The sequence below is a fragment of the Castor canadensis genome, chromosome 19 (genome assembly GCF_047511655.1).
Source record: "Castor canadensis chromosome 19, mCasCan1.hap1v2, whole genome shotgun sequence".
NCBI lineage: Eukaryota > Metazoa > Chordata > Mammalia > Rodentia > Castoridae > Castor > Castor canadensis.
Window position 1 is genome coordinate 28,458,406 of NC_133404.1, and position 16,078 is coordinate 28,474,483.

The window sequence follows — 16,078 nt, forward strand, 5'->3', positions numbered from 1 at the left end:
AACATAAAACTTCCCCAGTAAACAAATCTTATGCCAGAAAATAGGACCACACATTTCAAACTGACTACTTGCCAACATCCAATGTAACTGAAATACTTAAAAAGAAACAAAAAGTTATGACAAGCCATTCAACCACCCCCTCTCCTTTTGTAATTGAAATAAAGTCCAGTATCTGAACTTTGATAAAATACATATCAGTATGTGAATAAAAAACACTTTATTTGTAAACAACTAACTTTTTTTATTTGGTGGTACTGCGGTTTGAACCTACCACTTTGCAAGACGCTCTACCACTTGAGCCACACCTCCAATCCTGTAAACAAGTTGTTCAGTTTCATTTTTTAATTTTTTTAAGTTGTTTAATTTTCTTTTTTAATTTATTATTTTTTATTTCTTTTATTCATATGTGCATACAATGCTTGGGTCACTTCTCCCCGCTGCCTCCTCCCGCCCCCTCCCTACCAGGCAAATCAGTTTCATTTTTTTAAAGTGGAAGGGTGAGTTCAAACACCAAATAAATATCCACAAGAGTTGTACTAAATTAAAGATAAAAGCTACTTACAATTTTTGCATTTTTCCCACTTTTCCTTAGTTGCTGGACAGCAAAAGCATGCTCAACATTGTCCATTGAAACGCCATTAACCATTGCAACTCGGTCATTTTCCCTGAGGAGGCAAAGTCGCCAAGACAAGTTAACAGGAAAACATATAAGGAAGTTAAGAATTTTCTAAAAAAACAATTCTGAATTATGGGCTAACCAGAAAATGATACAATAATGTCAAACTTTACTTATAAATCTTTCACAAGAATATTTAGCAAGTAACTAACCACAGGTGATTAATCTTTCTGACCATCATCAAAATTTTCCCCTAAAAGACTGAACAGTTACCAAAATGTACAAAGTGACTACTGACAGGAATAGTGAAATTACGGAGCATTAGATGGTACTAAGTCATCAGCTATGAAAAGTTATTCCCTTTTTAAAGTCAAGTCTTTCTCCTTTTAGGTTTCTTCCAACCCTTCGGATTATAGTCTCATATTTTTCCTAGTCTACTTTTTGCTTCTCTTTATCTTGCTAACAATCTCCTTATCACACCAAAACGGCAAGACCTGGGGTGAGAGGCTCCAGAAGGCTAGTTTCTACCTAAACTGAGATGTAAATTTCCTTTTTCACTTTTTGATTTTTACGAGTACCTTCTATTTAAGGTAAGTGATACTAACTTTTCACTTGCTACAGTGATAATGTCTCCTTAAGTATGTGTAAGTGTGTACTCACACAGGGGAAAATATGAAATAAACTATGGCGCAGGTGGGTGTGAACACAGCACAATCATTAAGCAAGCAGGCCAGTGACGGGACAGGAGCAGGGCTTGTCACACAGGCAAGAGAAAAGACACACTTACTGCAGCTGGCCCTCGGCTGGCCCTCCTTTCAGCACATCTGAAATCACAATGGAGGTCTCCCCACTCTGAAAATGAGGGTTATCTCTTCCACCAGATATTGCGATTCCAAAGCCAAATCCAGGAGCCTAGAGCAGTAATTACAGTGAAATACAGCTAAGAAGGGCATATGCTGCAACCTAGAAGTACATAATCTTACTGGTGCAGTCACGCTCACTTGTACACCACATATATCCTTATATAAGAAGGCACGCCCTAGTAAGTTAAATACAAGACATAGCAATATGGAAAACTTCCAATTACATAAATGATCTTTAAGAGCTAAAAGAATTTAAAAATTCTGAACATGTAAATCTGAACTTATTTTTTATTATCAGGAGGGGCCGAGAGGACTGGCAGAGTAGGGTGATCATCACAAACATTAGCAACTGACTTAGAAAGTAACCAATGTGACTAGCATATACACCATTTGTCAACTTACAAAATAAAACAGTAGCCTTGAAAATCATTTCATCTTTCTTTAATTACCCTAGAGCTCTTGTAGAAGTAAATAAACCTCTACAAAAGCAATACTCTATTAACACCTTGCACACATTGTACACCACAGAAAGTATACATCAGTTAGTTATAGCAAACATTTTTAAGTACTTATATTTTAGCTAAAGTAATTTATAATGAACTTCTGAAAATACTGCAATGGCTAAGAATACCTCAATACTGAAAAAAATTCCAAACACTTCAAGGTTACTTAAAATTAAGGCTAATCTGAAGAAAATCCACACCATTCTCTACACTAGAAATAAAGAACTCAGCGTAGTCTATAAAGAAATACAGATCTTCTTAGGGCTCCAGAATCGTTAAACAGAGGAGTGTGGTTTTGTATAAAGCTGCACTATAGTCCTGTGTTAGACAATCCAAAGCATGTGAGGGTAAGCTGTCCAGCACACAACAGAGGAAACCACATCCCTCAGAGGTCATGATCTTCCCTTGCACCCCAAAAATTTTTCAAGTGGCAAAAGAGAAAAGAAAACAACACCCCCCCGCCCTTTTAAAAAGGAATAAACAGCATGGATTTCACTCCCAGGTATACACCCAAGAAAAATGAAAACCTATGTTCACACACAGACTCCTTTCTACATGGACATTCATGGCAGCATCAAGCATATCAGCCCAGAAGTAGAAACCAAAGGCTAGCAACTGATGAACGGATAAAACATTGTAGACCCATGCTATGGAAAACCATCTGGCAATAAAAGGAATGAAGTAGTCAAGAAACCAGTCATGAAGGCCCACATAGAATATTATTCCAGTTATACGAAATGTTCAGGAAGGGCAAACTGACACACAGAAATTAGATTTGTTGTCGTCTAGGGGTAGAGGGTAGTGAAGGGATTGGGGAGCGGCAGTTAATGAGACTTTTGGTTTTGGGTTTTTTTTAAGGACAAAAAAAAAAAATCAAGGCAATGACACCAAACCTTATTAAAAGGCATTGACAATACACCTGTCATTCCAAGCTACGAGGAAGGCTGAGATCAAGAGTATCACAATTTAAGGCCAGACCGGGCAAAAAAGTTTGCGAGACCCCACCTCAGTAGAAAAACACTGAGAACAGTGATGTGCACCTATCATCCTAGTGATAGCAAGAGGAATAAACAGGCGGATCACAGTCCAGATTGGCCTGGGCAAAAAAAAAGACCTTAATTCCAAAATAATCAGACCAAAAAGGAGTAGAGGCATGGCTCAAATGGTTAAAGCATCTGCCCCATCTTCAAACCCCAGTACCACCAAAAAAAAAAAAAAAAAAAAAAAAAAGCGCTGCCACACACTCAGAATTTAAGAGTCTGGTTTTATTTTAGAATGACTTGACTATTCCTTAATTTTACCTTCCTCAAAATTAGTTTGCTGATTTTTCCAATCTATAAATACTTTAACTCATTGTTTTTTGTTGTTGTTTTTATGAGACAACAGGGTTTCTATATTCCAGGCTGGCCTTAACCTCACAGTCTTCTTATCTCAGTCCACTGAGTGTTGGGATCTCAACCCTTGAGTATGCATCTTTTCAGTAATCTACGTATGGAAATGAGAAGTGTGCATAAAACATGCCAGCCTGATATGGAAGTCCTTGCGTGACTACAGCTCAACCAGCTGAGTAGATGGGCTGGACGGGACACCAGGCACCATTTCTACTTGATGGAATCATTGCTTACTTAGAGGAATGTATGATTGTTCAAACTTTGACATTCACTATTTGCCATTTTTCTCCAAAGTAATGAACAACTATGGTTTCAAGAAAACAACTGATGGTATTTGTTGCCAACAATGAGAATTCAGTTTTAAAACAAAACTTAAGCTGGGTGTTGGTGGCTCATTCCTGTAATCCTAGCTACTCAGAAGATAGAGATCAGGAGGATCGTGGTTCAAAGCCAGCCCAGGCAAATCATTCCATGAGACCCTGTCTCAAAAAAACCCTTCACAAAAATAGGGCTGGTGGAGTGGCTCAAGGTAAAGGCCCAGTACTGTAAAAACAAAACAAAAAACCTTAAAATTTAGATAGTGTTTGTTTGCCACCTTGAGCTGAGCAGATTTTCAGTACTTAAAGACACTTCTGATGAGACTGATGGTGATACTGACATGAGATTTAAAAAATATCGTATGGTAAAATGTATCATCACATTTCACCTCTAGCAACCTGCACTTTCCAAAAGACTAAGACATGTTATTTAAAATTATGTTTGAATAAAATACCTGTTCAGGGTACAAAACAGGCCTGCGGATATTCATGAAACAGGTGCAAAGATTTTATTAATATGGTTTTATACTGTACGTTTCAGTGATCCTTCAGGAAATCACTGCTTTTCACACTGCTGGTATGAAACCAAACATGACTATCCACAATCACTTTTTACCCAAAGGGCTACAAAGATAACTCCTTGGGCTGGGTGTGGTGGTACAGATCTGTAATCCCAGCTACTCCAAAGACAGAGACAGGAGGATCACCATTTGAGGCCAGTCCAAGCAAAAGACAAGGAGACCCTATCACAAGAACAAGCTGGGCATAAAAATGCACAACTGCAATCCCAGCTGCCCAAGAGGCAGAGGCAGGGTGACAGTGATAGACAGTTCCCTGACGGCTAATAACAAAGAGCATCTCTTCACATGCTCATTGTACATTCATATATCTTTGGAGAAATATTCTTTGTTCATTTTCCCACTGAATTACAGCTATCATTAGTTTACAGTCTAGAAACGATGCCCTATCAGATACATGATTTGCATTATCTTCTCACTTCCTTTTCCTTTTTTTCCCCCTTGCTGGAACAGAGGTTTGAACTTAGGGCTTCATGCTTGCAAAGTAAGTGCTCTACTGCTTGAGCCACTCCTCCAGTCCATTTTGCTCTGGTTATTTTAGAGACAGGGTCTCTCAACCTAGTTGCCTGGGCTGGCCTCAAACTGTGATCCCCCCAAGTTCAGCCTCCCAAGTAGTTGGGATTACAGGCATGAGCCACTGGCACCAAGCCTTCTCACTTTCTTGAAGGTATCCTTTGAAACACAAAGGTTTCTAAACTTGATTAGGTCCAATTATTCTGTTTTCTCTTTTGTTGCTTGGTTTTCTAACATTACAGCCAACACTGCCTGATCTAAGGTCATGCCAATCTATTCCTGTGCTGTCTTCTAAGGATTTACAGCTTTATTTGTGACATTTAGATCTATGATTCATCTTAGGTGAACTCTTGCTGTGGTGTGTGGTAGGAAGTTCAAATTCATTATTCTACACATGCTTACCCAGCTGTCCTGGCACCATCTGTTAAAAGCCTATTTTTCTTCCATTGTGCTATGCTGGCACCCCCGCCTAAAGCTTAGCTCTTATTCAATCACGTCCCAGTTGAAATACTTATCAGCTCACCCATATTATCTCCTGACTAGTTTCCTTACTTGAACTATGATTTCACTCTTTAAAACTTTAGTATACTAACACTTTAGTATACAAACATTCATTTCCACTTTTATGTAATTCTGCTTTAGAAAACATATTTTGACTAACTCATTCCTGAGAATTCAGTTCATTTCTCAAAGGATTTTTAAAATATATGTATTTTTCTAAGGGAGAACATCTGAAAGCAAAGAAAAGTGTAGGTGGTGTCATGTTGGCAGGAAGTGGAACACAGAACCCTCTGGATACAGTCACCATGTTAAGCTACAGATCTACACTTGCTAATATGATAGCCATTAGATATGGGACTACTGAGTACTTTAAATGTAGTTAGTCTTACCTAATATATGGAGAAGTTATAAACTGAGCACCAATTTTATAACACTTGGTATAAGAAAAGTAAAATAAATCAACTTAAAAATATTGATCACACATTGAAATATTTTGGATGCATTGAGTTAAACAAGATCTGTCATGGAAATCAGTTCCATCAGCTTGTTTTTTATATATATACACACACATATACATATTGGTGGTACAGGGGGTTGAACACAGGGCCTTGTACTTTACCAGGCAGGCACATGAACTGCCCCCATCCCTTCTGGCAGTGGTTGTTTTGAGACAGGCTCTCGCTTTATGCTGGACCATAATCCTATTTGTGCTACCCCAACATGACCAGCCATTGGTTTAAACGGTGTCTTGAGGACTTTTTGCCCAAGCTGGTCTCAAACCGCAGTCCTCCTGATCTCTGCCTCTTGAGTAGCTAGGATTACAGGCATGAGCCACTATGCCCAGCCTGTTTTTCTTATAGTTTTTTAATATGTAGACTAAAAATTTTAAACTTACCTATGTAGTTGTTTTATAGTGCTATTGGGCAGTGCTGCAGCAGGCCTCCTAAGAGTGACTTTGTGGAGTACAACTGGTCTCACTGGGAACTAAATTTTATTGGGCTTAACTAAGTACCAACCACTAAGGGGATGTAATGGGCGACTAAGATTTCCTACCCTGAGAAAGCTGCAATGCACCAAGAGATGGGAACAATGGAGAGCTAAGAGTACACTAGAACAATCAGGGAGTGCTGCCTGCTGTGTGCTCTGTTAACTGCAGGGTCTACAACAGTAGTTGGCACACTGGCAAACACCAAATCACTACTTAGCGTTGAAGAATGAACTAGATTTCAATGGTTTAAGATAAAGTTTCTTCTGACAATGCAAATGAGAGAACGAGGCATATCATACCTTGTTCTTGGCAGTAAATAGCAGAAAATATTTAGAGTTCTAATCTACAGGATTAGAGTAATTCACTTAAGTGTTACTTTGTCCTTTCATAAAATTGTGGATTTGCATTACTGACAATACAGAGTATATGTAATTCCAGGTTACTGCCAGCACAGCACAGCTTTCAAACGTCTCTTTCTTTCTCTACCACTGCCAGAGCCCACGTGCTCATCACAGCAAGAACAGACTTTCTCATTCCTCTGCCAGTGTTCCTTAAAAAGTGTGATGACAGAGACCATGGCTTTCCATTTCAAACTAGAGTATTTTTAAAAATGCTATTAGAGGTCCCACCCCACAGCAACTGAGTCTCAATCTTTGGTCATAGGGTCAACCTAATTGATTGTCTTTATTATTTTTTTGGGGGGGGCGGAGACTGGAGAGCCACTGCTCTGGATTAATAGTCAGCAAACTATGGCCCAAAGGTCAAATCCTGCCAGGTACCCGTTTCTGTAAATACAGTTTTATTCAAACACAGTACATGTATTTGTTTACCTATTGTCTGTTGTCTGTGGTAGCTTTTGCCATACAGCTACAGGGTTGTGTAGCTGTGACAGAGACTTATGACCTGCTAAGTCCACAATATTTACTATTTGGTTTTTTATAGAAAACATTTGCTGCCCTGCTCTGGATAGTCTAAATTTTATTCTGGACCAACTTAGATTCAAAGATATGTTTGAGAACTTACCTCAAAGGACTAAAGATATGTGAAAGTCCTCAGCTGCAGGCTCAGAGAACAAAGACACTGAATTAAACTGTGACATAAGTCTCTTAGCTTGAACTGACACGGCTATTTTTAAAAACCTTCAAAAAAGTCATTCCTGGAAGGATGGCTGTTGAGGACTTACTTCCATTCTGCTACAGTCTCTGAGGAGGCCAGAGGCAGCACAACTCTGTGTCCCCAGCACAACAGTTAGCACACTGAAAACCTGAGATCTGAGTTATATATCCTTCTTATCTATATTTACTGCCTGGTGCTTTCTCTGCCCCACCCCTGCCCCTCTGAAATACCTCTGAAGGCAATAAACAGAAACTGAAGCACAAAAGGAGGCAGGCACAGAATGGAACAGAGTGCCACCCAGCAAGGTGGTTGGGGGGTGACACTTTTAATATGTTCAGAAAAACTAGATTCCATTTGTTCAGTATTCAGGATTGCTCTCCACTCCCTCAATGTAAGCATCTTCTTTTATTGTTGTTTATCTAATAATTAAAAAGATATTAAGGAAAAATGTAATGTGATAATTGCAAAAGACCCCTTTGGTTTTCAATAAATGATTTAGCTCTACCTAAAGAAACTAGAAAAAGCAATTTAAATGCAATGGAAACAAAAGAAAGGAGATGTTAAAGTAAGTAGATGTCGATGAAGTAGAAACTGAAGAAAAGAAAGTATCAATGAAAAAACAGTATTTTTTTAAGCCAATGAAATTATAAAACCATTACCCACACTGACCAAGAAATAGGAGAAGACACAAATTACCAAAGTCAAGAACAAAGGACATCATTTAGAGCGTCCAACATTTAAAAAATGGAATATTGTGAGCAATTTTATGTCCATAAATTTAACCAACTTGGATGACAGAGACAAATACTTTTGGAAGATACAAACTATCAGTTACCAAAAAAAAAAAGAACCAAAAAAAATCAATAAGGAATACATAACCTGAATCTATAGAAAATTAAAGAAAATGAATTTGCAGTTAAAGACAGTCCCACAAAGAAAACTCCACCACCATGCTTGTGAAGCCTGCCATCATTGAAGGAAAGAGCTAGCATCAATGGTACATAAGCTTCATCATACTCCTCTCTAGTTACTTATTTTGAGGTTAGCAGCTTTCCCCTGGTACCAAAAAAAGGGATAGAAAACAGTACAAGAAAAGAAGTACTGACCAGTTTATCCCTCACTGAAACAAACTCGCAAATCAATCCAGCCATATATTCATATGAAACAGATAATACCCAACAATCAATTTATATTAAGAACACAAGGCTGTTCAATAAACAAAAAAGCAAGAAATTCACCAGTCTGCAAAGAAGAAAACCTGTATGCGTTCATGCAATACTAGGCTCACCATTCCTATTCAACATCATCCTGAAGGCCTCCATGTGCAAAAAGACAAGAGAAAGAGAGAGACAGTATACAGACTGGGAAGGAGAAAATGCAACTGCCATAAACATGGCTGTCTATGTAGGAAAATTCCAAGAAATCTACAAAAACATTCCTAGAATTAGTAAGTTTAGAAAGGTTACAAGAACATTATTTTAAAAATCAATTGTTTTTCTACAGATTTACAGTGAACAATCAAACACTGAAACTTTAAGAAAATCTACACTAGCACCAAGAAACTAGAGATATTTAACAATAAACTTAGAAGTGATGAAAATAATCAGGTCAGGGAGATACACCATTTTCACAGTTCAGTAAACACACTTTGCTAAGATAATTCTTCCCAATTCATCTGCATAGATTCGGTTCAATTCCAGTGAAAAATCTCAGATTGGTAGTGGCGGGGGCGGATAAGGTAAAAACTGGGCAGGATGGCTCACACTACTCAGGAAGCTGAGGTGGGAGGATCACTTGAGTCAGAAGTTCGAGAACAGCCAAGGCAACATAGCAAAAACTCATCTCAAAAATTATATAGATGGACCTATTCAACATAGTGCTGGAATTACTAGCCAGAGCAATTAGGCAAGAAGAAGGAATAAAAGGAATACAAGTAGGTAAAGAAACTGTCAAAATATCCCTATTTGCAGACGACATGATCCTGTATCTTAAAGACCCAAAAAACTCTACTCAGAAGCTTCTAGACATCATCAATAGCTACAGCAAGGTAGCAGAATATACAATCAACATAGAAAAATCATTAGCATTTCTATACACTAACAATGAGCAAACTGAAAAAGAATGTATGAAAACAATTCCATTTACAATAGCCTCAAAAAAAAATAAAATACCTAGGTGTAAACCTAACAAAAGATGTGAATGACCTCTACAAGGAAAACTGTAAACTTCTGAAGAAAGACACTGAGGAAGACTATAGAAAGTGGAGAGATCTCCCATGCTCATGGATTGGTAGAATCAACATAGTAAAAATGTCTATACTCCCAAAAGTAATCTACATGTTTAATGCAAGTCCCATCAAAATTCCAATGACATTCATTAAAGAGATTGAAAGATCTACTGTGAAATTTATATGGAACACAAGAGGCCACGAATAGCCAAGAACAACGCTGAAGGTATCACAATACCTGACTTCAAACTATATTACAAAGCAACAGCAATAAAAACAGCATGGTACTGGCACAAAAACAGACATGAAGACCAGCGGAACAGAATAGAGGATCCAGATATGAAGCCACACAACTATAACCAACTTGTCTTTGACAAAGGAGCTAAAAATATGTGATGGAGAAATAGCAGCCTCTTCAACAAAAACTGCTGGGAAAACTGGTTAGCAGTGTGCAAAAAACTGAAGCTAGATCCATGTATATCACCCTATATCAACATTAACTCAAAATGGATCAAGAATCTTAATATCAGACCCCAAACTCTAAAGTTGGTACAGGAAAGAGTAGGAAATACTCTGGAATTAATAGGTATAGGCAAGAACTTTCTCAATGGAACCCGAGCAGCACAGCAACTAAGAGATAGCATAGATAAATGGGACTTCATAAAACTGAAAAGCTTCTGCTCAACAAAAGAAATGGTCTCTAAACTGAAGAGACCACCCACAGAGTGGGAAAAAATATTTGCCAGCTACACATCAGACAAAGGACTGATAACCAGAATATATAGGGAACTCAAAAAACTAAATTCTCCTAAAATTAATGAACCAATAAAGAAATGGGCAAGTGAACTAAACAGAACTTTCTCAAAAGAAGAAATTCCAATGGCCAAAAAACAAATGAAAAAGTGCTCACCATCTCTAGCAATAAAGGAAATGCAAATTAAAACCACACTAAGATTCCACCTCACCCCTGTTACAATAGCCATCATTAGCAACACCATCAACAACAGGCATTGGCGAGGATGCAGGGGAGAAAGGAACCCTCTTACACTGCTGGTGGGAATGTAAACTAGTACAACCACTCTGGAAAAAAATTTGGAGGCTTCTTAAAAAGCTAAACATTGATCTACCATTTGATCCAGCAATACCACTCTTGGGGATATACCCAAAAGACTGTGACACAGGTTACTCCAGAGGCACCTGCACACCCATGTTTATTGCGGCACTATTCATAATAGCCAAGTTATGGAAACAGCCAAGATGCCCCACCACGGACGAATGGATTAAGAAAATGTTGTATCTATACACAATGGAATTTTATGCAGCCATGAAGAAGAACAAAATGTTATCATTCACCAGTAAATGGATGGAATTGGAGAACATCATTCTGAGTGAGGTTAGCCTGGCCCAAAAGACCAAAAATCGTATGTTCTCCCTCATATGCGGACATTAGATCAAGGGCAAACACAACAAGGGGATTGGACTTTGAGCACACAAGGGAGATAAGAGGATAGGTAAGACACCTAAAAAATTAGCTAGCATTTGTTGCCCTTAATGCAGAGAAACTAAAGCAGATACCTTAAAAGCAACTGAGGCCAATAGGAAAAGGGGACCAGGAACTAGAGAAAAGGTGAGATCAAAAAGAATTAACCTAGAAGGTAACACCCACGCACAGGAAATCAATGTGAGTCAATGCCCTGTATAGCTATCCTTATCTCAACCAGCAAAAACCCTTGTTACTTCCTATTATTGCTTATACTCTCTCTTCAACAAAATTAGATAAGGGCAAAATAGTTTCTGCTGGGTATTGAGGGGATGGGGGGGACAGGGAGGGGGCGGAGTGGGTGGTAAGGGAGGGGGTGGGGGCAGGGGGGAGAAATGACCCAAGCCTTGTATGCACATATGAATAATAAAACAATTAAAAAAATGTACAATGCAAAGGTTTTCTAAAAAAAATTATATAGATGGAAATATAGATATAGGTATGTCTGTACATAAATACACAGCAAAAAAAGCACATAAAGGGAACTAGAATAGCCAAAGCAATTTGAAGAAAAAAAAAAAGGATTCTTAATGTAAAGCCACAGCAGGGATAGTGCAGCTCAGTGGTACAGTGCTGATCTAGTGTGTCAGAGGCCTTGAGTTAGATCTCCAGCACCACAAAAATAAAAATGCCTGGCAAGAGTACACTTTAGTGCTGATAGCCCCATTTTAAACATGTGAAAACCAAAGGTTTAAGGAAGCATACATATATGGTCAATTTATTATTCACTTATTTGACAAAGGGTCTTGTTATGTAGCCCAATCTGGCCTTGAATTTGAAATCCTTCTGCCTCTACCTCCCAAGTGCTGGGATTACAGGCCTGCACCACCACACCTAGCTGGTCAGTTGATTTTTGATAAAGGTAGAAAGGCAACTAAACAGAGAAAGGATGATCTTTCAACAAAATAACTGCTCAAAGTATTAAGACATCCACTGCCTATTTCTCATAGCATAAACAAAATTTAATGCAAATACAACTTTTAGAAGAAAACACAAGAAAAATGTTTGCCAAACATTAGACTCGGATAAAAACACAAACAAAGCCTAGGGCTGGGGTGGCTCATCTAACAAGTGAAATGCCCTGCCCCGAGTTCAAACCCTAGTGCTGCCAAACAAACAAACCAAAAAAAAAAAAAAAAAAAAACACCAAAAAAACACTCTAAAACATGATTGATGAAAACAAATTAACTAGACTTTATCAAAACTTAAACTCTAAAAAGATACTGTTAAGAAAAGAAAGGTAAGCCACAGGCTAGGAAAAATATTTGCCAAACAGTATTTAGTAATGAATCTGTATCTACAATATACAAAGAACTCTCACAACTCCAGTAATCCTAACTACTTAGGAGGCAGAGAAGAGGAGGATCACCATTTGAAGGCAGCCCAGGCAAAAATACGTGAAATACTATTTCAAAAATACCCAACATAAAACAAGTCTGGGGAAGTGGCTCAAGTGGTAGAGCACCTGCCTACCAAGCATGAGACCCTCAGTTCAAATCCTAGTACTGCCAGAAAAGAAAAACAAAACAAAAACCTCTCCAGCTTCTATGCATCAAAGGGGACAAAAGACAGTGAAGAGGCAATTCACACAATGAGAGAAAGTGTTTGCAAATCTACCTTGTAAGGAGTTAACATTCAGAATATATAAAGAATTCCTACAACTCAAGAACTAAAGAAACAACCAACCTGATTAAAATACAGACATAAGACTTAATGTGATGGTTAGTTTTATGTTATAACATTGTACAAGTTTAAAAACCTTCAACAATAAGAAAACAATCTACTTAAATAAAAATGGACAAAAGATATGAACACATTTAACCCAACAAGACACGTGAACGAGAAATAAGCACATCAAGAGGTGCTGCTCCGCAGGACTAGCCAAGGAGCTCAGGGGTGGAGAGCACGTCTAGCACACCAAAGGCCTAGAGTGGATCCCCAGCATCTCACACATAAGAAAGGAAAGAAAAGAAAGAGAAGAGGAAAAAAAGAAGTGCTCCACATGACTCTTCAGAGAAACGCACACTAAAACTGCAATGAAATTATCACTAGACATCTATTAGAATAGCTAAAATCAAGAAAAACACCACTGACAATAGCATATTGACAAGGACACTAAGCAACCAGAATCGTTAGATATGCTGATGGGAAGGCATATATAGAGTCTGTTTCCTATAAAATTAAGCAATTACTACACAACCACAGCCCTTCCAGTCCTATGTATTATTCATACAAAAATCTGTATACTAAGGCAGATTTATTAACTAATCAGTAAAAACTCAACAACCTAAATATACCACACAACTGGAGAATGAATAGTGACAGAGTCAGATAGCGGAATACTGCTTGGCAATAAGCAGGAGCTAACTACTGATACAAGCAACGTGGTGGGGAAATCTCAAATGCAGTAGTCTAAGTGTAAGAACTCAGTTTCAAAAGGCTCCATTTCACGTCAATCCAGTTATATGACATCCTAGAAAAGGCCAAAGTATTGGAATGGACAACAGATCGGTGGTTAAGTAGTGGGGGTGAGGAGACAAAGCTGACTACCTACAAGCACATTTCAATCTGCATATTTTGGCTTCATAAATGCAAATGTAAGATTAGTATTATTGGATGATTTCTTCACCATTTGGTGACACATAAAAGTCAACTGTATCGTACCATTTTACTGGTTTTAGATAATGAATTTATCAGCTTTATTTATTACATTCAGGTTCAAGTACTTATGAGATAAACAGGGTCAGGACTCAGGAACATGATTTTCCCCAATCCCCACTTTGATTTCCTCACAGATATAGCTAGTAGAAATAGTTAAGTGTAAAGCATACGACCCATGGTTAAATATTCTCTAATCTCTATGCCTTTTCTACAGAAGAGACAGTCAGTAGAGTAAACTGTCCTCAAAAGGAGGGAGGAGGAGGATTTGGGGATGCGATAAACAGGTAAAAGCATGAATTAGTGCCACACCCCATTTTAAACACATGAAAACCAAAGCTTTACAAGGCAGGTTGGATCACGTGCCCATTTGTAGAGCAAAGAAAATCAGAGTTTACATCCAGGACAGTCTGACTTCGAAGTTCTCTCACCAAGTTTATGACTAATCTCCTTCCACCCATCTGCAATTGTTTAGGCGATAGCTTGGGTCTACATTTTTCAAATGAACAAGTATCTCTCAAGATTTTATCATGTATACAACCTGGTTAAATCTCAAGCCTATAAAACATGTACATACAATCAGAAGGGCTGACGCAGTTTATAATTTACACTACTATACAAAATCTTTTATCTGATCATTCAATATTTTAAAAAATAAATTAAGTCAGGGATAAAAACAGCAAATATACGTTATAACCAAAAGGATGTACGAAAAAGCAATCTTGCTTACTTTTGACCTTAATAAAGAATTTATTGCAAATCTAATTTTAAACAAAAGAATATAGAAAATTTCCCCTTTCTCTCGGCTTCCTGACATCTGGCTTTCCTCTATTGTTTTTGAAAGCCGCCAGTATCCTGAGTTGTAACACGGATTACTTGCTGCAACAGAAACTCACCCTGTGAAGCGTCACCGTGTGTTGTTCCCATATAGCTGTTTCCTCCATTGTTGTGCTCTGAGGGGAAAGAAAAAAAAACACCATTTACCATTTAAAAACATGTTTTTAATAAAGTGAGTGAAAACATGCAGCAAACAATTCAGCACAATAAAATACCAACCTTCAGACGATTAATAGTCAAGATACTCTGAAAGAAGCTTAAGAATTATGGAAAGCTTTTTGGTTTTATTTTTAAGAGACGGGAAACTACACACAGGAACTTTCTTTGTTTTTAACTTAAACGTGGACAGATGCTGCTCTCCATTCATTTCATGCTCGCTGAAATTGGTGTTTGAACTAACCTGGCAACTTTACTCTCACACCACTGTAACTTTTGGATGGGAGGCCAATGAAACCCATAGATCCTGAGGACCATATACGCTGGGCATCAATTCTGAGGCTGCATTAATTCACATGAGATAAAGACTGAAGGACCCAAAAAATTATATATGTAACAGCAGAAAGAAAAGAGTAAAAGTTCCAACACTTAAAATATGTAGTGATACGTAAACATTTAAAAGTATTCCTTACAGCGTGTAAAAGAAGGACAAGTTAAATAGTTATAAGCTAAGCAACTATAAAAATACATGTTGCAGGAAAACACTGGCCAGTGGTTGCTTTAATGTCACAATGAAACATTACTGCTCCACCTCAGTTCAGCTTTACCGCAGAGTTACCTTCTCAAGCCTCACTGATAACAAGGAAAAAATGCCTTTTCTAATACATCACACACATGCCCAATCTCATAAGAAGCAAAACTAAACACAAAGAAAAACCAATTAATAACAACTCCCACTTCCAAGAGTCACAGTAAACTGAGAGCAATACAAGCTTGAATACAGTCCTAATGAAATCACTGTAGTTCAGTTCTACTTCCTCTCCTGGAAAATCACCTGAAGGATGAGCACTACAAAACTCAACATAAATTTCTTCTAAATTGGGTTAACTGATCTTAGAGGTTTAAAGTAATTCACTCCCAATGTTACCATTTTATAATGATAACATTCATAAAATTCATAAATGGGGCTCCTAAAAATGTATTTATTTGTAAGTAATTTTTTGAAAGATTGCTCGGAGATACCAAAAGGTAGGGTGAAAGATGAGAACACTAACATGACATTCTCAGAACATCCCTCATCGCCTATTATTATAAACGCTTATTTCACAAAATCTGTCTTCTGTTATGCTGTTGTCACCAGCATCATGAGAACGTGCCTATCAAGGTGCCATGGGCCCATTTCTCCTTTCCCACAGCAACTTTAATTGAAGATTAATGTCACTTTAGAAATGAACCCCTATAAAGAAAGCCTGCTTCTTCAAACTCAAAGCAAG

The 16,078-nt window shown here is 37.9% G+C and overlaps 1 protein-coding gene across 7 annotated transcripts in view; it reads right to left on the bottom strand.

Moving 5' to 3' along the window:
- The window catches only part of Tjp1 (tight junction protein 1), a 263,800-nt gene that overhangs the window by 58,936 nt on the left and 188,786 nt on the right, over positions 1-16,078 (bottom strand). For all 7 annotated transcript variants that reach the window (XM_074061565.1, XM_074061563.1, XM_074061562.1 and 4 more), the window contains 3 exons: positions 14,708-14,764; positions 1,404-1,528; positions 563-665 (listed from right to left, as the gene is read on the bottom strand). In XM_074061565.1, the coding sequence (XP_073917666.1) occupies positions 563-665; positions 1,404-1,528; positions 14,708-14,764 (285 nt within the window). The remainder of the gene's footprint in view (positions 1-562; positions 666-1,403; positions 1,529-14,707; positions 14,765-16,078) is intronic.